Source organism: Pygocentrus nattereri, chromosome 9 (genome assembly GCF_015220715.1).
Source record: "Pygocentrus nattereri isolate fPygNat1 chromosome 9, fPygNat1.pri, whole genome shotgun sequence".
NCBI classification, from domain to species: Eukaryota; Metazoa; Chordata; class Actinopteri; order Characiformes; family Serrasalmidae; genus Pygocentrus; species Pygocentrus nattereri.
In genome coordinates this window covers 18,791,325-18,814,108 of record NC_051219.1, presented here as the reverse complement: position 1 = coordinate 18,814,108, position 22,784 = coordinate 18,791,325, and the positions used below count along the sequence as shown (strand labels likewise).

At 40.5% G+C, this 22,784-nt stretch overlaps 1 protein-coding gene across 2 annotated transcripts in view; it reads right to left on the bottom strand.

Moving 5' to 3' along the window:
• Positions 1–859: 859 nt before the first annotated feature.
• The window catches only part of mical1 (microtubule associated monooxygenase, calponin and LIM domain containing 1), a 39,774-nt gene continuing 17,849 nt past the window's right edge, over positions 860–22,784 (bottom strand). For both annotated transcript variants that reach the window (XM_017694239.2, XM_017694237.2), the window contains exons 13-24: positions 17,525–17,721; positions 14,040–14,134; positions 13,632–13,697; positions 12,710–12,893; positions 11,825–11,916; positions 9,273–10,164; positions 9,040–9,158; positions 8,758–8,865; positions 8,466–8,559; positions 5,700–5,793; positions 5,104–5,177; positions 860–2,178 (exon numbers count right to left, since the gene is read on the bottom strand). In XM_017694239.2, coding sequence (XP_017549728.1) covers positions 1,979–2,178; positions 5,104–5,177; positions 5,700–5,793; positions 8,466–8,559; positions 8,758–8,865; positions 9,040–9,158; positions 9,273–10,164; positions 11,825–11,916; positions 12,710–12,893; positions 13,632–13,697; positions 14,040–14,134; positions 17,525–17,721 — 2,215 coding nt within the window. In that variant the 3' untranslated portion in view covers positions 860–1,978. The remainder of the gene's footprint in view (positions 2,179–5,103; positions 5,178–5,699; positions 5,794–8,465; positions 8,560–8,757; positions 8,866–9,039; positions 9,159–9,272; positions 10,165–11,824; positions 11,917–12,709; positions 12,894–13,631; positions 13,698–14,039; positions 14,135–17,524; positions 17,722–22,784) is intronic.

The window sequence follows — 22,784 nt, the reverse complement described above, 5'->3', positions numbered from 1 at the left end:
ATCGGACTAATATTTCAAGCCTTAGATATTGACATTAGCCTACAACTCCATATTGGCACATCTTCTGTTGGTAAGATTGCTAATTTAATCATTGTTTATCAGAGAAGAGATTACATTGAACTGAATTGTTGCCAGATTCCAATACTATACTTTGCACAGGCAAAGCATCCTGCTTTGCTTAGCAATACACAGCAGTGGATATCAATAAGAAGTTTATAAAACTAATTTGCTCAGCAGGCCTTTGATGCACCTTTGCTGAATATTAAGTGAATCACTTGTTGCAATGTTGTGCATCAACTGGTCCACAGTTCTGCAGCCTGCACTAATCACTAACGTGTGCCTCAGTCATGCAGCACCCGCTGAGAAGAGTCTACGGTGTGAGTCAGTCCGGCTCACCGGAGCTCACTAGAGCTTTAACTGGAAGAGAGAGCTGATGTCTAGGAAGGATCTGATTTATTAAACTGCCTGCAAATATTCTGTCCCAGCTTTTGATTTTTGTGTGTCCAAAGAGAAACCAGTCCTAATAACGATGACAATGTTTTGGAGCCTGTGCACCTGTAAGATGTACTACATTTGTATACTATGAGCAACACTTTAGTTTTATACATCGTGAAACTTTGTCAAAATGTGAATGTCAAAACATTGCATCCTTATATCAGTGTTGCTGCTGTAGTCTTAATATAATTAATAAACTGCCCACGTTTAATTGATTTATTCATTACATGTGAGCTCTTGTAAATTTACAAAAACAGTTTTTGTTTAAATGATGAACATTATTTTCCTCTCAGCATACAACACCACAAAAGGAACAGCAGTATTACCATCATCAGTGACCAATCCATTAGAGAAACCCCCCCTAAAAGGTTTCATATACTGAATTTATTATAATTGAATACTGTGTATTGTCACAGTTGAAGGAAAAGGAAACAGTAAAGAAAAGAAACACAGTGGGGCAAAAAGAAAACCACAACTGCATTTTCTCACAACCGCAGTACTCCATGACTGATTGTTCTACAACAGTCTCAACAATGTCTCACTCTGTATTCTGCAACAAATGCAACTGAAATTCCATTATCAAATCCAAACCTCAACTGCCCTTCCCGATAGAAATAATGTTAGATCATACTACCAAACCCTGAGTTTCAAGACCCCCCTCACTTAACATAAACATTTTCTACAGAATTTGTAATAACAATAATAACAACAATAGTAATAATAATAATAATAATAGATAAACAAATTAATTGTACACTGCACACGAGTCCAATGTGATTGTTAATATACTCTGCTGTGGCAAAGAAAGAATGTATTGAATCTGTACTTTTAAGCATTGGCATAAACATTTTGTGATTATGGCATGATATCAATAAGCAGCAGCAAAGAGACTGAAATACCATCTCTAAGAAATAACACTTTTTTTTTTAAGAATAACGAACATTTGTATAATATGAACATTTATCTTTCAGAATATTTATGTGCTTGGCAGACAACCCTGATAAATATGACAGAGATGTAAGAGAAGAATACACATTCAAAACCCCCTTTTTCATACTCTATACAGTATATTGTTGAAGAAGGTTAGCAATAGCAATGTCCCAATTCCAGCTCTCAGATACAGTGTCTGGTACACACTATGCGTAGGCTTGTAGCTACGAAAGGGAGACTCCATTGATCTCTCCCAAGGCTGTGACAGGGCAGTGAAGGCTGCAGTGGTGTTATTACAAACTCCAGATTTTTCTGGAACAATCTGAGGTGTTTTTTCATAGGTAGCCTCAGTTTTGACTGGTTTTAAACCCCTGTACATCCCGCCAACATCTCTAAATTTCCGTTGCTTGAACCTGAGTGTGCGTAACTGCACACAGTTATGAGTCTGATCTCATAGGCTTTCAAGTCTTTGGTTTGAAATGTGAAAGTTTCAGCACGAGGGCAGAAAGATGACATGTAAAGTCTGTTTGTGCGTGAGTGTGGGAGGATTCTCTCATGCCCAGTGTACATGGGCTGAAGCAGTAGAGAGTCTTTTGGTCTCCAGCAGTGAGGAGCCCACCTGTTCCTCATTGATCTCCTTAAGTCTCTTTTCCTCTAGGAAGGACACAAGAGAATTCCTCATGTCCACCACCTCCAGCATCTGCTGTAAGATTTGCTCCTCCTCCTCCTGCTGCTCTGCGGTCTTTTCAGAGTCTACACACACACACACACACACACAGTTATGAAAACAAAACAATAAAAACAGCACGCAGAAATATATACCCAAACCTTGTATCTTTGTTTTTGTCCTTTTTCAGTTTTTGACATAATTTAAAATTACGTATTACCCTTTACACTGTGTGTAAATTTCATGATGAATGGACCAAAAGAAATGTCTCAAAATGACTTGGGAAAAAAATCTGGTGCCATTAACTTGCATTAAAAGTGAAGGAGGTTTGTTCCTTCTCCTGTAAAGTTGCCATTTTGGAGATACAAGGTTTTGTTCCGACAACAGTGAGATATATATATATATATATATATATATATATATATATATATATATATATATATATATATATATATATATATATATATATATATATATATATTTATTTATTTATTTATTATCTCGCTGTTGTTCGAACAAAACCTTGTGTGTATGCATGTGTATGTATGCATACATACATACATACATACATACATACATACATACATACATACATACATACATACATACATACACACAGGCCACTTTATTAGGTACCTGTTCAATTGCTTGTTAACACAAATAGGTAATCAGCCAATCACATGGCCGCAACTCAATGCATTTAGGCATGTAGAGGTGGTCAAGGCAACTTGCTGAAGTGCAAGCCGAGCATCAGAATGGGGAAGAAAGGTGATTTAAGTGACTTTGAACGTGGCATGGTTGTTGGTGCCAGACCTGATCTACTGGGATTTCACACACAACCATCTCTAGAGTTTACAGAGAATGGTCTGAAAAAGAGAAAATATCCAGTGAGCGGCAGTTGTGTGGACGAAAATGCCTTGTTGATGTGAGAGGTCAGAGGAGAATGGGCAGACTAGTTCAAGATGATAGAAAGGCAACAGTAACTCAAATAACCAACCAAAATGTTTCCAACCATCAGAAATGAATGTGTAGATCATTTTCTGCTTAATGCTTAGTGACTGCTCCAAAAAACCAAAACCAAACAGGCATGCAGACATGATGCTTCTACAAATATTTGTGAAAGAATGGGTCTCAGGAAATCAGTGAACTCCAGCGTTGTACCGTGATAGGATGCCACCTGTGCAACAAGTCCAATTTTAAATTTCCTTGCTACTAAATATTCCACAGTCAACTCTGTGTAACAAAGTGGAAGTGATTGGGAATGACAGCAACTCAGTCATGAAGTGGTAGGTCACATAAAATGCCAGGGCAGGGTCAGCGGATGCTGAGGTGCATTGTGCACAGAGGTCGCCAGCTTTCTGCAGTCAGTTGCTACAGACCTCCAAACTTCATGTGGTCTTCAGATTAGCTCAAGAACAGCGTAGAGAGCTTAACTGAATGGGTTTCCATGGCCGAGCAGCTGCATCCAAGCTTTACATCACCAAGTGTCGAATGCAGTGGTGTAAAGCGCTGCCACTAGACTTTACAGCAGTGGAGACGTGTTCTCTGGTCCATCTGGCAATCCGATGGACAAGTCTGGGTTTGGCGGTTGCCAGAATGGTACTTGTTTGACTACATTGTGCCAAGTGTAAAGTTTGGTGGAGGGGGGATTATGGTGTGGGGTTGTTTTTCAGGGGTTGGGCTCAGCCCTTAGTTCCAGTGAATGGAACTCCTAATGCTTCAGCAGACCAAGAGATTTTGGACAATTTCAAGCTCCCAATTTTGTAAGAAAAGTTTAGGGATGGCCCCTTCCTGTTCCAACATGACTGCACTCCAGTGCACAGAGCAAGGTCCATAAAGACATGGATGAGTGACTTTGGTGTAGACGAACTTGACTGGTCTGCACAGAATCCTGATCTCAACCCAAGAGAACATCTTAGGGATGAATTAGAGCAGAGACTGCTCACAAAATCCACTTCTGGAAGAATGGTCAAAAATTCCCATAAAACACACTCCTAAACCTTGTGGAAAGCCTTCCCAGAAGAGTTGAAGCTGTTATAGCTGCAAAGTGTGGGCCCAAATCATAAATCCGATGGATTAAGAATGGGATGTCACTCATGTTCATATGCGTATGAAGGCAGACAAACAAATACTTTTGGAAATATAGTGCATGTTTAAGATTTTTCACCTCATTTTTTTTTCATTTGAGACATGATTTTTTTTCCTTTCATTCAAGCATGTTAAACATAAATGGTTTTAATTTGGTAGTGTTCACATTATGCCATTTATTTTGGTTTGTATTTGGACAACAAGGAGTAGTGGATTTCAGCTTTGAAAAACCTAAGAAATACATGGTTAAGTGGTTTTACAACAGTGGTTAACAACTGTCTCTAATAAAACAGGTTTAGAAATTCAGGCATGATGTTAATGATGAATTGCGTGAAATATAAGGAGTTGCCAGAGAAGAAAAATAAAATCATATTACCTAAATATGTAAACAGTAAATAATTTTGAATGGTGAAAAATAATTTATTATGGTTAAAAAAGTAACAGTGACACTGTTGCCAGTGCCACTAGGGTTATATCAAACTAAGCTTAAATCTAGCTGGATAAGCAAAAATATTGCATTGTGACGGACCCCTGGAACCAGAATTATGAGAAGGTTGTCTGTAAATTAAATCTGCAACTAATTAGAACAACTTTTAGCTTAGAATTATAGGGTAACATTTATTCAACATATCAGAATATGTTATTTAATAAGTAATGCTTGTGTATTCTGGGGAATAGTCCACATTTAATGGGAGACTGAAATCCAGAGCTCTAATTAAAGCTTTGTCTGCAGAATATTACACAAACTATAAACCCCTCATTAGAAGCATTTTCACAGCATGAGCTATGCAGCTTAGGAAATATACATTAGTGCCTAATTTGACTCAAAATGGCAACTGAACTGAACAAGAAAAATAAGAAAAACGCGAAAAGCTGCAAAATTCCTATTTAAAGATGCAAGAATTTAGGGTTTCTGTAAATACCGTCTGTTTCCATATAGCGTCGTAGCTCCATCTCCAGCATGCTCTGCTTATCCTCCAGTTCCAGCTGCCGAGACCTATGGAGTTGAGCATGCACAAGATAATTAAACAGATATTACACTAGTACCACATATGGTGTTGCATTACTGTGATAATCAGCCTAGATGGATTTGAGAGTAGGGGCTGCATTGGAGGAGTGTTATGAAATGTAAATATATGCTAAATACACTGCATGCTAAGGAGTGTTTAAATACACCCTTTCAGCCTTCATGTTCAACTTAATAAGCATTAGCACGTATATTCAGGGACAGTCAGAATAAAGGTTGCCAGAGCAACAAGACAGGGGAAGTGGTTTTCTGAAAGGCCTTCATTACTGGAGAAATGACTTTTTCTCCGCTGCATGCAAAACCAATATCTTGAATGGTGACCTTTTTCCAGTGTAAAGAATTTATGTAAATTAAATGCCGTTCAAGTAAGGACTGACTAAACATTAATAATGGCTAATGTAAATAACTACTACATTGGTTCAGATGGTCTTTTTCCAATTTGGAGGAATAAAAATAATCCTTGGTGGAAGGATACCCAGGCTTAATACTTACGCCACCATGAGATCTGACTCCTCTGAAACCAGAGCATTCTTCTGCTGGACCAGCTCAATCCACTGGTCTATCATACCAGATGATCCATCAGAGCCTTAGAGAGAAGCACAGATTTAAGTGAATTTAGCACAGTCATTCTTACTAATGGAAACAGATGACACATTCTGTTGTCCTGCAAACTACAGAGTGGTAACAAATAAAAGGAAAGACCTAAATAAATGAGTTTATTTATTTTGAGGCCAAAATCATTCCAGACAGGCACAATTAAGGTGATACAAAGATGATACAGTTTAGCGTGTTAGAACATCATACCATGCTCTGTGGCATGTATAAAATACTGGTGCAGCTGACCTAGATTTTGAATTTAAGCTGGGCCTACACTGCACGATTTTCTGCCCAATTCCAAATTTTTGCAATCTGAAGTGATTTTACAGGACGATAGCTTGAGCAGAGTGACTCACGGCACACATGATCTGGTGTTAGAAGAGAAGAGAAACAAGTGAATCTTTAGCCTTTCAATCAAACTCTGAAGAGATTGGAATCATTCCGCTATTATCAAAATGTTTGATATTTACTACTCAAAAAATGTTCACGAGTCCTGTAGTGTGAGAAGGTCTGAGATGTACTCAGTGAGAGCTTCAAACAACAGCCAATCAGAGAGCTTGAAGGGAAGAAAACACAAAGAGATGTGCATGCACACCACCCAAACAGTGGAGTGTGCAGACAGGGAAGCTGCATGCCAAACACACACAGATTTGGGGAAAGAAAGAAAGAAAGAAAGAAAAAAAAAAAGTTACCATATTTATAATCTCAACATCAAGTCACTCTCTTTACAATTTGCCAGTTTGGAATGAAACATTCAGGTCTCTCTGTGATAGTGTTTCTCAACTCCACATTAATCTCCAGTTTGTGTTTTCGCTATGCATAAAAGCACAAACCGGTCTGGTCCAGAACGTTTAGCTTTGGTTGCATCATGTGATATCAGAGGAGATCTGGGAGTTGGAGTTCTTATTCAGAGCCAAACTACTTGTGTGTGTTATACACATAAAACAAAAAGAAATTGTTACAAACTGCCGTTAATAATACCGTTTGTGATGCTCTCTGGAAATTTATCTAGCTAGACACAGAGACATCACCATTACTACTAGCAATTTTTTATGCATGTTACGCAGAACAGGACCATAATACATTGAAACAACAGTAAACTAAGATAACACAATGGTTACTATATTTTTTAACAAAGAAAATATTCACATTTGTGCCACACCAGTTTTTCTTTTTTTCTCATAACACTCCATTTGGAGTGTGCCTCTGAAAAACCTCCATTTGGAAGGCCATGTAGCCCTAACACTTCACTATCCCTCTATCTCAACAAAAACCAGGACACCTTACCCTAGACATGAATGCGCAAAGTAAAGGGATAAGCGCTAAATGGTACAGGCTAGGGCACACACACACACACACACACACACACACACACACACACACACACACACACACACACACTTGTTAACAAGTCTGCGAATTTGTGTGACACTGGCTAAAAGAAAAATGCCAAATTTGTCATTCAAGATACCATTTCTTCCTCTTCACCTTCTGCCTGCTCTTTAAAAAAAGAGCATCAGGTTGATGGAGGTTTCTGAGCACTAAATCTCTAAATCTTTCTACTTTGTGTGAAAAGCCCTCATGATAATTAAACATTGAATTATAATTATATAATTAAGAACAAAAAGAAAAAGAAAAATACTGCTTCTGATGATACCATGCCCCCATGTAGCAGCACACCAATGTGTCATTCAATCACACCATGCTGCACTGGGTGACTCACTACTGTGTATGTAAATAAAGGGTTCCGCAGTGCTCATTTACATTTACTTTTATTTATGCATAGATTTCATGATCATGATCGATAGTTACTTATGAATTATATGGTTTTCGCAGTTACCCGATCTCAACCCAACCAAAACTTGAGTTGGTTTCCATTCCTCCAGTACAGTCCCAGAGTCTTGTAGAAACTACGTTGAGGCACAATGACACTGTTCTGGCAGTTTGTGATGGCCCAGGACTTTACTAAAACACTATGTTGGTTTTTATCTTTAATTTGTCTTCCTAAAAGACTTAAGTATAAAATTTACATTTAGTAAAGTTTGGCCACCCCTGGTCAAATGACATTTTAGTTCACAATTATTGTTAACTTTATGTAACAGTTTGGGGAAATAAATAAAATATACAATTTGGAGCATGCAAAAATTATGCACTTTTTATATTTTATCGTGTGACTTCACAAATACACTTAAATTGTGCACTACAGGTTTGTTCCTTGTGGAGGATGTGCATTATTTTCACTTGGAAAAATAAACTTTTGCATACAACTGTACTTCAGAAGACTTCTATAATACATAGAAAACATATAAAACATTTTGCAGAAAGACAGCCCTCACCATCTTTCAGACTTTTGGCTATGTATCATCCTAAACAGTTAATAAGGATGTGAGTTGACAATAATTTGATAATTTAATTTTAATAATTTAAACATTTAATTAAAATTAAATTTAATTAATAATTTAATGTTATCAATGCTTTTGATAAAGTTGTTCCAGATACAATTATGCTGTGATGTTGCTGTCTAAAGCCCATAATTTAATAAAAAGTCCATGAAATGATTCACAACAACTGACCATCTTTTAAGTGCTCAATCACTTAATATAAAGTTATTGCTGCAAAAATATTTAAACTGTGCACAGGCTAGAATATGAAGGTTCATACCAGGCTGTCCTCTGAGTGATCTCTCCAGCACCACACCCTTCTCCTCCAGGTCCTTAAACGTCACCTCAATCTCTTCAAGCCTCCTCTGGATAGACTGTACATCAGACACCAAGAAGACCATTAGTAGTGGCATAACCAGCGCAGAATTTTACATAGGGTATGTTAGCTCATACATAACTCATCTAGATTCAGTCTTTGGCACATATTCTTGCAAGGTTGATTGAAAAATGTTGCAGGGTAAAATTATGTGAAAGTATATTCAATGCCATTTACACAGGCAGTTGTTTCTAACCTGAGCTTTGTGAAAGCGCTGCAGTTCGCTCATCTTGGCTCTTCGCTCCAGAGTCCTCATCTTCATCAGCTCTTGCTTCTCTCCCTCAGACAGGTTCATTGTTCCTGCCTGAATACAGGAAACAGTGTAATAAATCCTATGCAGGAAAATGAACACTTTAATATGCAATCATGAGAAATGTTTACACAAATAAAACTGCATCCATTCCTCAAGATCAGATCTCTAGCCAGCACCTGCTCAGTGGGAGATGAATAGGACTACTGTTTTGTTCCAGCATCTAACCTGGCCATCCAAAGAATGAGCCTCCGTCATAAGGGCCTCTTCGTTCTCTTCATCATCCTCATCTTCGTCATCGATAGCATCAGGATAAACATCATCCTCTGAATCTGGATGAATTTGCACTGGCAGTGAAATCAAATTGTAAAGATCAGCTAAGAACAGGGGACTCGGACGTCAATCCTAGATAGTAGACGGTCAGTCAACAAAGAAAACGAGATCAAAGGTGGTTGTCCTACCTGCAGGCTGCAGCACACTGAAGCGCTGCTGTAGCCGGGGCGAAGACAGATTCCAGGGGGAGAACTTGGACCTGATCCTACCCTGCTGCGTCTGCACAGCTCTCTGGGGCTCTCCCTTTTTTCTAAAACACCTTCGATTCTTCTTCTCCCGAACGTGACCCTGCGATGTCCCCCCACTCCAGTAGCCCTCCTCCTCACCTCCGTCATGGGGCTTGGAGGACGAGGAAGTAGAAGCAGCAGACGAAGATGCTGGTGTCTCCGAGTCCGAGTCCTGGCTGAAGCTCAGGTTCACTAGCTGAGTCTTCTCTTCGTCTGTAAGTTGTAGCTTTTTCAGGGACTGCTTGGGTCTGGAATCGGCTGTCCCCTGAGGATGGCCATTTTCTGTGTGGAATGGAGGAGACTCCACCTCATTTTCTACAATGGTTTCTGGCATTGACGTTTTAATATTAAAGTCTTGGTTCTCATCACTATGTGTGGGTGAGGGCACTACATTATGGATAGTGCGGGGTTTAGGGACTGGAGCTGGGGCAGATGTTCGGGTGCTGCGTGGGGCTGGCACTGGGGCAGAAACAGGGGAAGAAGGGTCCGCCCCATTTTGATGGTGGTCGGCTTCCTTTGTTTGTGGCCGGCTTTCTGACATCAGCTCTGTAGGTATGCCAGGCTTATTAGAGTCCTTGGCAGCTCTGGTTGCCAGCTGGTCCTCTTGGTCTTCAAGGGTGTTGGATTCTGTGGTTTCATCACAGTGAGGGTCTGTTGAGATCTTGTAGGAGCCTTTTCTCTTCACAGAGCGGAATGACGGAACAGGCTCATCTGACTGGCTCTCTTTGTTAGGCTCCTTTTTATTCTCTTCAATTTTTCCATTCTCTTCCCCACTCTGCTCATTCTCAGTGGCCTGGATATGATCGTGGATAGACGGTGAATAAACGCATAATTGATTTTATATCATAATATGATAATATACCTTAAATAAATCTATCAATTTCACAGTTAGGAGGTCAACTGCATGATTCATCTGTTAAGTAACAGTCACACTGTGTACATATTTTTACAAGCATACATTTTACCACACACACACACACACACACACAGAACACTGGTTCAGCTGTGAAGAGTCTTGTGGAAATTCAGTCCCACAGGCAATAGCTCTGCACCCCATCCCCCCCCTCCCCTCAACCCCACTGTGTCACATTTACACTGAAGTGCTCTCTGTGGGTGCTGGATTACACTGTAATCAGCAAAACACAACCCAACGGTGCATAAATGGCTCAACTCAACATTTCCGCCACTGTCACAGTAACACAGCCCTGGTGCAACATCTAGCCATTTCTCAATGTAAGAGGAACTACACCTTCATGCTTAGCTTAGATGAAGTAACTCTCCCTGAGCAACACAGAACAATACAGCTGGCCTGAAAATTAGAATACTTTATGTTGGTATTTGTTTCTTCACAACTCTACACTCAACAATAGTCAATTCTGACAATGTTCAAAGTCAGAGACTTATTTATGACTCTTTTAAATGAAACATTTTAATCATAAATCTAGAAAAATAAATTATTTTGCAATGGAGGTGATATTGGGCTATAAATTATACTGACGTTATGTTATGCTGAAACCAGCCTAATCCCCGCTATGATTTCACAAGTAACACTTTTTTGAAGGAAAGAAGGAAGATCAGATAGTGGAAGACATGTAAATGGCAAACAATATTTAAACTAAGAATTCATACACAATTTGTTTAGCTATAGTTTTAAATGTTGAATGACATTCTGCTGTAGGAGCTCGATCACCATGTGCCTGGGAGACAGGTGGAAGCAGCACCATGATAAGACAAAGACCAAGCTGAGACTATGATAATACCTTCCCTGGGACTAAGCCTATTACCACAGTATATAGACACATATCCTCAAACAACAATAAAACACGGTTCATTGCTTTAAATACATGAGCGTGAACATGTCAAAGATGCTGCAGTTGACTGAAGAGTTGAAGTCTGTCCCATGTGGCTATGCATTTTTCCCTTTCTCACTCTTTAAGCGGCCCACTGGGAATTGTCCCTAGAGTATGAGTAGCTCCCCCTTGTGGACAACTTGTTAAATGTGAGTGGGTGAGTTAAAAGCTACATCCAAGAGATGCTTCACATGTAAAAGCATTAAACAAACATTTTAAAAGATTCACAGACTTCCTGAACTTGCTTCTGTATCACTGCTGCTATTAAGGTAAGCAGAAATCCAGTCAGATTCCTTTTCTGATGTTACATTACAGAACGTCAGACATAGCATTCAGCATCTTTGGTGTGTCCAATGATGTATGAATGTATAAAACTATTTGTTACAAAGCAAAACAAAAACAAATTAACATGCTTGTAAATTAATACATGTAAATATTATTGTTTTTGAGTGAAGTATTGAGAACAAGCATTCCTGTTAAATACTGTTTCAGCTCTACAGAACACACATTTATATTACTAAAACAACACTGACATTAATGCAACATATTGAAAAGGATGGGCACATTAATACAAAGCGGAATTAGCTCTGATATAGTCCATACCTGCACCCCTGTGGATAAATCTGCTTGCTGCAACTCTCCCTCCTCCCCCTTTTCCTCCACAGGCTCTGAATGCTCCTCACAGTAGAACCTCCCTGTGGACATATCACACAGTACAGCTAAAGCTGGCACAGCAGAAGGTGTGCACTGTCATGCAATCATGCTCCTTTGCTGTGGATTGCAGGGTGCTGGCACGCATAATGGAGGAATATCCATGTATTTTTAATCTTAATAGTGAATAATTTAACCAGTGCTGTTTTATTCCAGAATACAGAAACTACAGATAAAACGGCTGTTATTGTACATTGGAAAGGTTTTCTACAAGGACGTCTACAAAATGGTTAGTCATGGCTCTTGGTATGCAGTGACAATATATTTACTACCATTTACTACTATATTTTCCATTGTCCAGCATCATTGCTACTAATACTACTTCCACTATTATAAAATACTATAAAAAATAATGACCACACTAATAATAGCCTACAAAAACAGGTGATTTGTTTATAAGCACATGTGGGAAAGGCTTCTTTCTAATGTCAGTAAGCTTAGCTTCTCCCACCATCCATGTTTGTTTCTCAGTCTCAGTCTTCCTACTGCTTCCTGCCTTGCATGACATTGAAATACCCAATAACACTAACACAGGCCAAGCTGAGGGTCAGCATTGTTAACATCTAACTGGAGCATTCATAAATATTGCGTGCAAAACATGGTTTGACATCATGCTAGACATAGTGAATTTTTTTTTCCTGCATATGGCTGAGTAAGCCTGGATCAAGGCCAACAACAAAAAACATACAGTACTTCCTATGCATACTGAACAATTCAGTCTTGCAGTGCAGGAAAATCCTTTCTTCATATTGCTCTACATATCAGATGGGAGCTTACCTGTGTCAGGATAGAAGGTATATCCTCCCTGGCGCAGCGTGGTACCACACTGCTGGCATATGAAGCAACTACGATGGAAGAATTTACCCTCAGCACTGCCCCTCTCCAGCACATAGAGCTGCTGGTGGCAGAAGTAACACAACTCACTGCTGCCCAGATCTGTGGCTGGCACTGCAGACACAGGCTATGAGACAGGACAAACATGGTAACAGTCACCTACTGGCTGTATGAGAGGTAACAAGTATGAGAGGTAACAAGAGGAATTTGAAGGAAGAAAGAAACACTTAACATTTATGTTAATGTAATGAGAATGTATTCAGAGTAATTCTGGACCATTCTTTGCCTGTTTGTCTTTAAACATTTAGACAATGTAAAGGGCTGCTGTAAAGAAGCCTGTTGCCATAATGACGAACTATCTTTAAAATAATTTAACTTGATATTTTGACAAAATTTTGAGAACAGTTAGAAGATACTGAGTCAGTATTTCAAGGGAAAAAAAAAATCATTCTATTCTTCAGTACTTCAGAGAAAATTATTCAATAATTCATTACCAGAAACAGGAGAAAAAAGGCAGAAGGACAAAAGGCTTTCATACAGCTGTCCTTTTCAAATGCCATACAAAAAACCATAAATCATTATGTCAGAGCAGCCACAATATTCTTTGTCATGTGAACCATGCCCAGGTAAAGTTCACAAATTATCTGTGCAAAAGAGGTCATGGGATCCATCAGAAGCCTCCAATATGTCATTTCTGTTTGTGCAGCTTAGCAAATAATGTAAATAAGCAAGAAAACAGGGTATCATGAAGAGGTTTCATAGCCACGTTGCAGCTGCGAGAATCTTCACAGATGGGTAACAAATGTTTGACAACACACATGCACACGTGTTCTGCGTTTTAGAGAAATGCTGTTGCACTACTCACGTCTTTCTTCTCCTCGTCCTCCCTCATATCTTGCTCTCTTTCCTCTCGCTTTGCTGTCAGACGCTCCTAAGGGGCACAAGTCACATGACCTTGTTTATGGCTCATGTTTCATAACAGGCCTCCAAAAATAAACAATGGTTTTATCATTATCCAGAACTGTTCTTGAGAAACTGGTTACATGGTTAAGTTATGAGGTAACGAGCACCGGTGAAATTCATGTGTTTAATGAGTCTCTTGAACAGTGGCTTCACACTGACAGTTTATTACAATACTGCTCGCTGAACAAGAACTTCATGCTCTACTTAATTCATACAAGCCAAAGCTATCTGGATCGAAAGGCTGTGGTCTACAGTGTGAACAAGGCCGTGTGTGCTCAACCTGCTGGTGTGAGCTTGTGTCAGCGCCTACCTTGCGCCTCTGAAGGGAGTTATGTTTGAGCTTGTTCAGGAAGAAGACGGCAGAGCGGGTCCTGGAGAGGGAAAGTGACTTGAAGCTGGACTGGTCTGTGGAGGGAAGTACAACACAGTCAAGAACTCTCTTCTTTGAAGACCATTTTTCAAATGACATGTGAATAACTTTTTAAAAGGTACAAAAACCCTCACAGAAAAGGTTCTCTCACACATTTACAAAAACACAACAACAACAAAAATGATCTAAAGAGCAAGGTTCTTTAGGGAACCAAAAATGGTTCTTCTGTGGCATCAGAATGCTTTTTGGCAGATAGGGGCCTTTATTCACTGAGTTTGTTTACAGTCAGGTCTCATTGTAAAATAAGTGTATGCAAATTTCACCTACATTTTTGTTAACCGCTACTTTTATCTTTGCCATATGATCCAATTCATGTCTGGACAAAGTGTGTATAAATTTGGGTGTAACAATTTAACAACCTAAAAATGCTTGATATGCAGTGAAATAAATAAAAAATATTGTCAATACAATCGATAATTTGAAGTAAAAAAAAAAAAAAAAAAAAAAAAAAAAAAAGTACAAAAAAGCACTGGGCCTCATTTACCAACCGGCTTAAGAAGAAATTTCTTCTTAAAACCCACAGTTTTCACAAAGATGCTCTTATTTGGGATTTATTCCTAGTTATGAACATTATCTACACAAACTCAAGAGCACAAAAATGAGGGAAAATCTGCGGTTTAAGAACAGCTCATGCATCTGTATTCATGTAGTTTTCTTAGGACCCCTCTCAAGAACAAATTTAAAAGAAAACTTAAGATATTGGTGAATGAGGCCCAGTGGTTCTAATTTCTGCACACCCTGGAATGACCGTAATTAAATCACATAATGTAAGGCCTCTTTACCAATTCAAGGGTTCTTCCTAGAAGATTTAGATTATGTGGAGGTTCTTTAAAAGGTTTCTTCAAACTCACACATCTTGGGTTCTACATGGAACAACTGTAGCATCGCAAAAAGAACCTTTTTTTGGCACCTTTCTTTTTTAAGAGGGTACACTTTAAAAATGGCTTGTATGTACAGTTCCAGGAAATATGTCAAAACCTAGAATGTGAAAGGTTCTTTAAATAAGTGGTTCTCAAACAGTTACTTAGAACCTCAAACAATCTACATTTTTTTGCTCCATCTCAGTGTGCTATAAGTTAGGTTGGAGCAAAAATCTTGACTGTCTGGACGTCCTCTGAGGAATGGTTTGCGACCCACTGCTTTAAACTTTAAAGAGGTTCTTCATACATGTACTTCATACATATGGTTATTCAGAGAATCATCCACTGAAAGGTTCTATAGGAACCAATGGTTTATCTGTGGTATCAATCCTTGTTGGCAACCCTTTTTGACACCTTTATTTTTCAAATGTTCAGTTAAAAGCCTATCATGGATGTGCACAGCAAAGCTAAACCAATTCAGTAAAACATTTTGATTAATAACATGATATTTAATGTAATGTAGTGTAATGGAGATCAGCTTGAAAGGTTAACAATTTAATCCTTCACATCAAGAATACTGGTTGTGAATAACATATAAACATTCAATTAGCAATGTAAATAAACAAACAACCAAAAATATAAATAAATATGGAAACAAGTGGTGTAATGGGTGAAGGAGTGAATAATTAATGGTAGTAGGAGTCATTAAATAATGTAAAATGCACAGAAACATTGGGAATAAGAAGTGGTTAACAAGGTACATGAGAGCTGCTATATTCATAGTGCATCACTTATGACTCATAATGTCTCCCCCCATACAGGAACCGTGTGCATTTTTCTCCACCTTAATTACATTTTCCTGATGTTTATATAATCAGTTCTAAATCAACATGTCTACCAAGGGATCAAGCCACGAATCAGACTGTTGATAACGCACTTACGATGACTGAGAAAATAAGCCCCTGTGGCAGACGCCATCCCCCTTCCCACAATATACACATCCACACATACAGAGCTGTATCTGAGCGACAGCTCTACCTGCCTGCACATCTGCACAGCTGGTTAAGGTTCCCTCCCCAATAAATAACAGCATCAAAGCCTGAATGCTGGACTCAGCCCACTGAATCCACTAATACCTTTTCCTTAGACAGTATCTGCCTTCCCTCCCCTGCAGCTGGATCGTTTATGCGTCGGCTGTAGCAGGGTTGGGGGGGTCCCACCCTAGCCCCGATGAGCCATTTCTCTCCTTAGCTTTGTGCTGCCTTCTGCTCTGTGTGCTGCAGCAGCAGCTCCCAAGCTACATGCAGCACAGTCAAGAGCAGAGCACAGCCCATTCACAGCAAAGCATGCTGGGAAAAGGCTCTTAAAGACACAGTGCCACTATGACCAGGCATTTCCAACCAAAAAGAGTAATGCCATTGTCGCACTACTCAGCTAGTGCACACCAGTCAAGACTCAAGATGCAAGTAAAGCAGAATGGCAAGATAAGGTCCTTTTTCATCAGTTATGTACAGTCAAGTGTCATTGTATAATAAACATAAGCACATTTCACAGATAGTTTTGTTATTTATTTTCATCTTTGGTGTGTATTTATGATTAAATTAATGTCTGTACGATAATATAATAACAAACCTAAATTTATCATCGCAAATGATCAATATCATTTTATTCTTTTTAATTCTACTATTATCTGTTGCTTTCCCCCTTCAGTATAAGCAGACAGCTATTGTTCTCCTTTTATTAGTTAATTTTCACAACGACTGCATTGAATACAGGGTGCAGGACATATGCAAATGATATGATGTTGTATAATGAGGAAGCTGTGCATGAATGCTCGTTTCCACACACAGTTTTTGATGTCATACTTTGATGTCATTTGTGAATCATTTACATTTACATTTATGGCATTTGGCTGACGCTCTTATCCAGAGCGACTTACAATTTGATCATTTTACACAGGGAGGCCAAGGTGGTGTTAGGAGTCTTGCCCAAGGACCCTTATTGGTATAGTGTAGGGTGCTTGCCCTGGTCGGGGATTGAACCCCAGTTTACAGCGTAGAAGGCAGAGGTGTTAACCACTACACTATCCCAACCACAGATCATCAGAATCAGATGTAGAATAGTTCATAGGTCAATAGACATGCGTCAAATTTACACTTGTATGCATCTTTAATAAGCCAATGGGTGCTAAAAAGAATGACAGAAGCACCACATATGTTAATGACCTAAGGGATGTAGATGTAGAACACAATAATCACTATAAACCACATCAGTGTGACACGGTGTACTATGTGCAAATCAACAACCGAGCAAATCAAATTGCGCAAGTTATTCAACATGATGGAACTAAAGTAGATAATGGCTCTATGGTTTATCATATCTGCCTGTGAGAAAAATCAATGAAATCACTGAATCTCTTCAACTTCAGACACTTTTCAGACCTTACCTAGATGGGCATTGATTTTAAGCTTCCAGATTTTTTCCTAGGTGTGTTTAGACATTTACCTTTTGGCAGAGGTGCCTCAGTAAAAACGTTGTGGACCTGTGTCAGGTAAAGCACCACAGACAGCTGGTCAATCTCCTTGCTTGAGGCCATGTCACCAGCAGACATGATTGGCTCAATGCCAAACTCTCTCTGTAGAATGTCAAAGGCCAGCTGGTTATTGTGCACCGCATCATTTTCATCTAGTGAGGACATATCTCTGTGAAAGAGGACAGATGACACATATTAGACAAAAAATGTTGGAACCAAATGATAAAGTTTGGGCCTCTGCACTGCTGTATGCAAACATATTGTGGCAAACATATTTTGGCAATAGTTGTACTTAACTGGACACTGCAAAATATTTTACTGAAGCACTGTGTTCATAAATGTTACAATACCTACATAAGCCTTTCATTACTGTTTAGAATATGGCTTCATGTCAGTTGTCATGAAAGGCGTAAATAGAGGTCATATACCGTTAAAAATGTTTCCATTCAGCAAAGTGTTGGTATATGGATCATTCTACTGAATAGGTAAAAAGTCTGAGTTGAAAACAGATTTGAACTGACTTGCACTTTAGATAAAAATCATTTTGCTTTCAGTGCCCCTATACCTTAATTATCTTTATTTCATTAACTATTGCTTTAAACATTTTCATTAAAAAAATTAAAGAATTTGCTTAACTGCAGAAAAAAAAATTGCGTCTTGTTAGTGACAATTTTAAATGTTACACACTGATTTTCATGCTTTGGGAAACATTTATTTCAAAAACAATGAAATCTAATTACAGCTCAACATGTGCCCATGAGAGACAGGGATGCATTCTCACTTACTGCTCTAAAATGCAGTGGTTAAAATAAGGCTCCACCATATTATACACACATTTTATATATATATATATATATATATATATATATATATATATATATATATATATATATATATATATATATATATATATATATATATATATATATATATATATATAAAATGTGTGTATAATATGGTGGAGCCTTATTTTAACCACTGCATTTTAGAGCAGTAAGTGAGAATGCATCTATATATAATGCATATATATATATATATATATATATATATATATATATATATATATATATACATACACACACACACACACACACACACACACACACACACATATATAAAATTTATTAACCAATGGAGGCCTGGATTTGGAGTCACACACAAAATTAAAGTGGAAAAACACACTACAGGCTGATCCAACTTTGATGTAATGTCCTTAAAACAAGTGAAAATGAGACTCAGTATTGTGTGTGGCCTCCACGTGCCTGTATGACCTCCCTACAATGCCTGGGCATGCTCCTGATGAGGTGGCGGATGGTCCCCTGAGGGATCTCCTCCCAGACCTGGACTAAAGCATCCGCTAACTCCTGGACAGTCTGTGGTGCAACGTGGTGTTGGTGGATGGAGCGAGACATGATGTCCAAGATGTGCTCAATCTGATTCAGGTCTGGGGAACGGGCGGGCCAGTCCATAGCTTCAATGCCTTCATCTTGCAGGAACTGCTGACACACTCCAGCCACATGAGGTCTAGCATTGTCCTGCATTAGGAGGAACCCACGGCCAACCGCACCAGCATATGGTCTCACAAGGGGTCTAAGGATCTCATCTCGGTACCTAATGGCAGTCAGGCTACCTCTGGCGAGCACATGTAGGGCTGTGTGGCCCTCCAAAGAAATGCCACCCCATACCATTACTGACCCACTGCCAAACCGGTCATGCTGAAGGATGTTGCAGGCAGCAGATCGCTCTCCACAGCGTCTCCAGACTCTGTCACGTCTGTCATATGTGCTCTGTGTGAACCTGCTTTCATCTGTGAAGACCACAGGGCGCCAGTGGCGAATTTGCCAATCCTGGTGTTCTCTGGCAAATGCCAAGCATCCTGCACGGTGTTTGGCTGTGAGCACAACCCCCATCTGTGGACGTCGGGCCCTCATACCATCCTCATGGAATCGGTTTCTAACCGTTTGTGCAGACACATGCACATTTGTGGCCTGCTGGTCATTTTGCAGGGCTCTGGCAGTGCTCCTCCTGTTCCTCCTTGCACAAAGGTGGAGGTAGCGGTCCTGCTGCTGGGTTGTTGCCCTCCTACGGCCTCCTCCATGTCTCCTGGTGTACTGGCCTGTCTCCTGGTAGCGTCTCCAGCCTCTGGACACTACGCTGACAGACACAGCAAACCTTCTTGCCACAGCTCGCATTGATGTGCCATCCTGGATGAGCTGAACTACCTGAGCCACTTGTGTGGGTTGTGGAGTCCGTGTCATGCTACCACGAGTGTGAAAGCACCACCAACATTCAAAAGTGACCAAAACATCAGCCAGAAAGCAGAAAGGTACTGAGAAGTGGTCTGTGGTCCCCACCTGCAGAACCACTCCTTTATTGAGTGTGTCTTGCTAATTGCCAATAATTTCCACCTGTTGTCTATTCCATTTGCACAACAGCTGTGAAATTGATTGTCAATCAGTGTTGCTTCCTAAGCGGACAGTTTGATTTCAAAGAAGTTTGATTTCCTTGGAGTTATATTGTGTTGTTTAAGTGTTCCCTTTATTTTTTTGAGCAGTGTATATATATTTTTTTTACTTCTATGTTTTGGGTTGTTGTCCTGTTGCATCACCCATCCTCTGTTGAGCTTCAGTTGGCGGACAGATGGTCTAAAGTTTTCCTGCAAAATGTCTTGATAAACTTAGGAATTTATTTTTCCGTTGATGGCAGCAATCCATCCAGGCCCTGAGGCAGCAAAGCAGCCCCAAACCATGATGCCCCTCCACCATATTTCACAGTTGGAATGAGGTTTTGATGTTGGTGTGCTGTGCCTTTTTTCTCCATACGTAGCGTTGCGTGTTCCTTCCAAACAACTCAATTTTGGTTTCATCTGTCCACAGAATATTTTGTCATTAGTGCTGTGGAACATCCAGGTGCTCTTTTATAAACTTCAAACGTGCAGCAATGTTTTTTTTGGACAGCAGTGACTTCCTCTGTGGTGTCCTCCCATGAACTTGTTTAATGTTTCACTTATTGTAGATTTGTCAACAAAAATGTTAGCATGTGCCAGAGATTTCTGTAAGTCTTCAGCTGACACTCTAGGATTCTTCTTCACCTTATTGAGCATTCTGCACTGTGCTCTTGCAGTCAACTTTACAGGACGACCACTGCTAAGGAGAGTGGAAACAGTGCTGAACTTTCTCCATTTGTAGACAGTCGGTCTTACTGTGGACACATGAATATCAAGGCTTTTAGAGATACTTTTGTAACCCTTTCCAGCTTTATGCAAGTCAACAATTCTTGAACGTAGGTCTTCTGAGAGCTCAGTTGTTCGAGGCATGGTTCACATCAGGCAATGCTTCTTGAGAACAGCAAACTCAAAACTGGTGTGTGTTTTTTATTGGTCAGGGCAGCTTTAATCAACACATCCAATCTCGTCACATTGATTGGACTCCAGACTGGCTGACTCCTGGCTCCAATTAGCTCTAGGAGTCATTGGCCTAGGGGTTCACATACCATTAATTTTTCCACCCTGCACTGTGAATATTCACATGTGTTCAATAAAAACATAAAAACCATCTAATTTTTTTTTGTATTAGTTTAAGCAGACTGTGTTTGTCTATTGTTGTGACTTTGATGAAGATCACCTCTCCATGGATCACCACCTTATCGTGGTGGATGGGTTTGTGTGCTTGAATGATCCTAGGAGCTATGTTGTCTGGAGCAAAATCTCCTGGTAGGGTCTCCCATGGCAAACTGGTCCTAGGTGACAGGTCAGACAAAGTGTGATCCAAAATTCCCCCTATGACAATAATTAAAAACCAGGACCTGTGTACCCTGCCCGGAACAGGGTTACCGGGGCCCCACCCTGGAGCCAGGCCTGGGGGAGGGGCTCGCCAGCGAGCGTCTGGTGGCAGGGCACCATGCCCGGCTGGGCCCAGCCCATTGGGTTACACCAATGGGAGGGGCAGTAGTAGGGGCTCGGTGCTTTGTGGATCGGGCAGTGTCTGAAGGCGTGGGCTTTGGCGTTCTGATCCTCAGTTGCTGAAACTGGCTTTTGGAACTTGTAATGTTACCTCACTGGTGGGGAAGGAGCCCGAGTTGGTGCGCGAAGTTGAGAGATACCGGCTAGATATAGTCAGGCTCACCTCAACACACAGCTTGGGTTCTGGGGCCAATCTCCTTGAGACGTGCTGGAGTTCAATGACTGACTTTGTAGTCGTGGCCATGGGTTTTGGACACTCGGGTAAAGAGAGGAGCTGAGCTGTCAACTGATCACCACCTGGTGGCGAGTTGGATCAGGTGGTGGGGGAAGATGCCGATCAGACCGGGCAAACCCAAATGTATAGTGAGGATTTGCTGGGAATGTCTGGCAGAAGAATCTGTCAGACTGATCTTCAACTCACACCTCCGTCAGAACTTTGACCAGATATCGGGGGAGGTGGGGGACATCGACTCAGAATGGGCCATGTTCCGCTCCTCCATTGTTGAAGTGGCTGACTGTAGCTGTGGCCGCAAGGTCGTTGGTGCCTGTCGGGGTGGTAATCCTCAAACCTGGTGGTGGACAGCCCAGGTGAGAGACGCTGTCAAGATGAAGAAGAAGTCCTACCGGGCATGGTTGGCCTGTGGGACACCAGAGGCAGCTGACAGGTATCGACAGGCCAAGCGATCTGCGACTTCAGTCGTTGCCAAGGCAAAAACCCGGGTGTGGAAGGAGTTTGGTGAGGCCTTGTAAAGTGACTAAGTCGGCTCCAAAAAGATTCTGGCAAACCGTCAGGCGACTCAGAAGGGGAAAGCAGTGTGCCACTAGCACTGTATATAGTAGAGATGGTGTGCTGCTTCAAATGGAGACGTCATTGGGCAGTGGAAGGAATACTTTGAGGACCTTCTCAATCCCACCGACACGTTCTCCAGTGAGGAGGCAGAGTCTGGAGACACGGGAATAGGCTCGTCTATTACTGAGGCCGAAGTCATTAAGGTAGTTAAAAAGCTCCTTGGTGGCAAGGCTCCAGGGGTGGATGAGATCCGTCCCGAGTCCCTCAAGGCTCTGGATGTTGTGGGGCTGTCTTGGCTGACACGCCTCTTCAACATTGCGTGGGCATCGGGGGCGGTGCCACTGGATTGACAGACTGGGGTGGTGGTGCCTCTTTTTAAAAAAGGGGACCGGAGGGTGTGTTCCAACTACAGAGGAATCATACTCCTCAGCCTCCCTGGTAATCCCTGGCAAGGGTACTGGAGAAGAGAGTCCGGCTTATA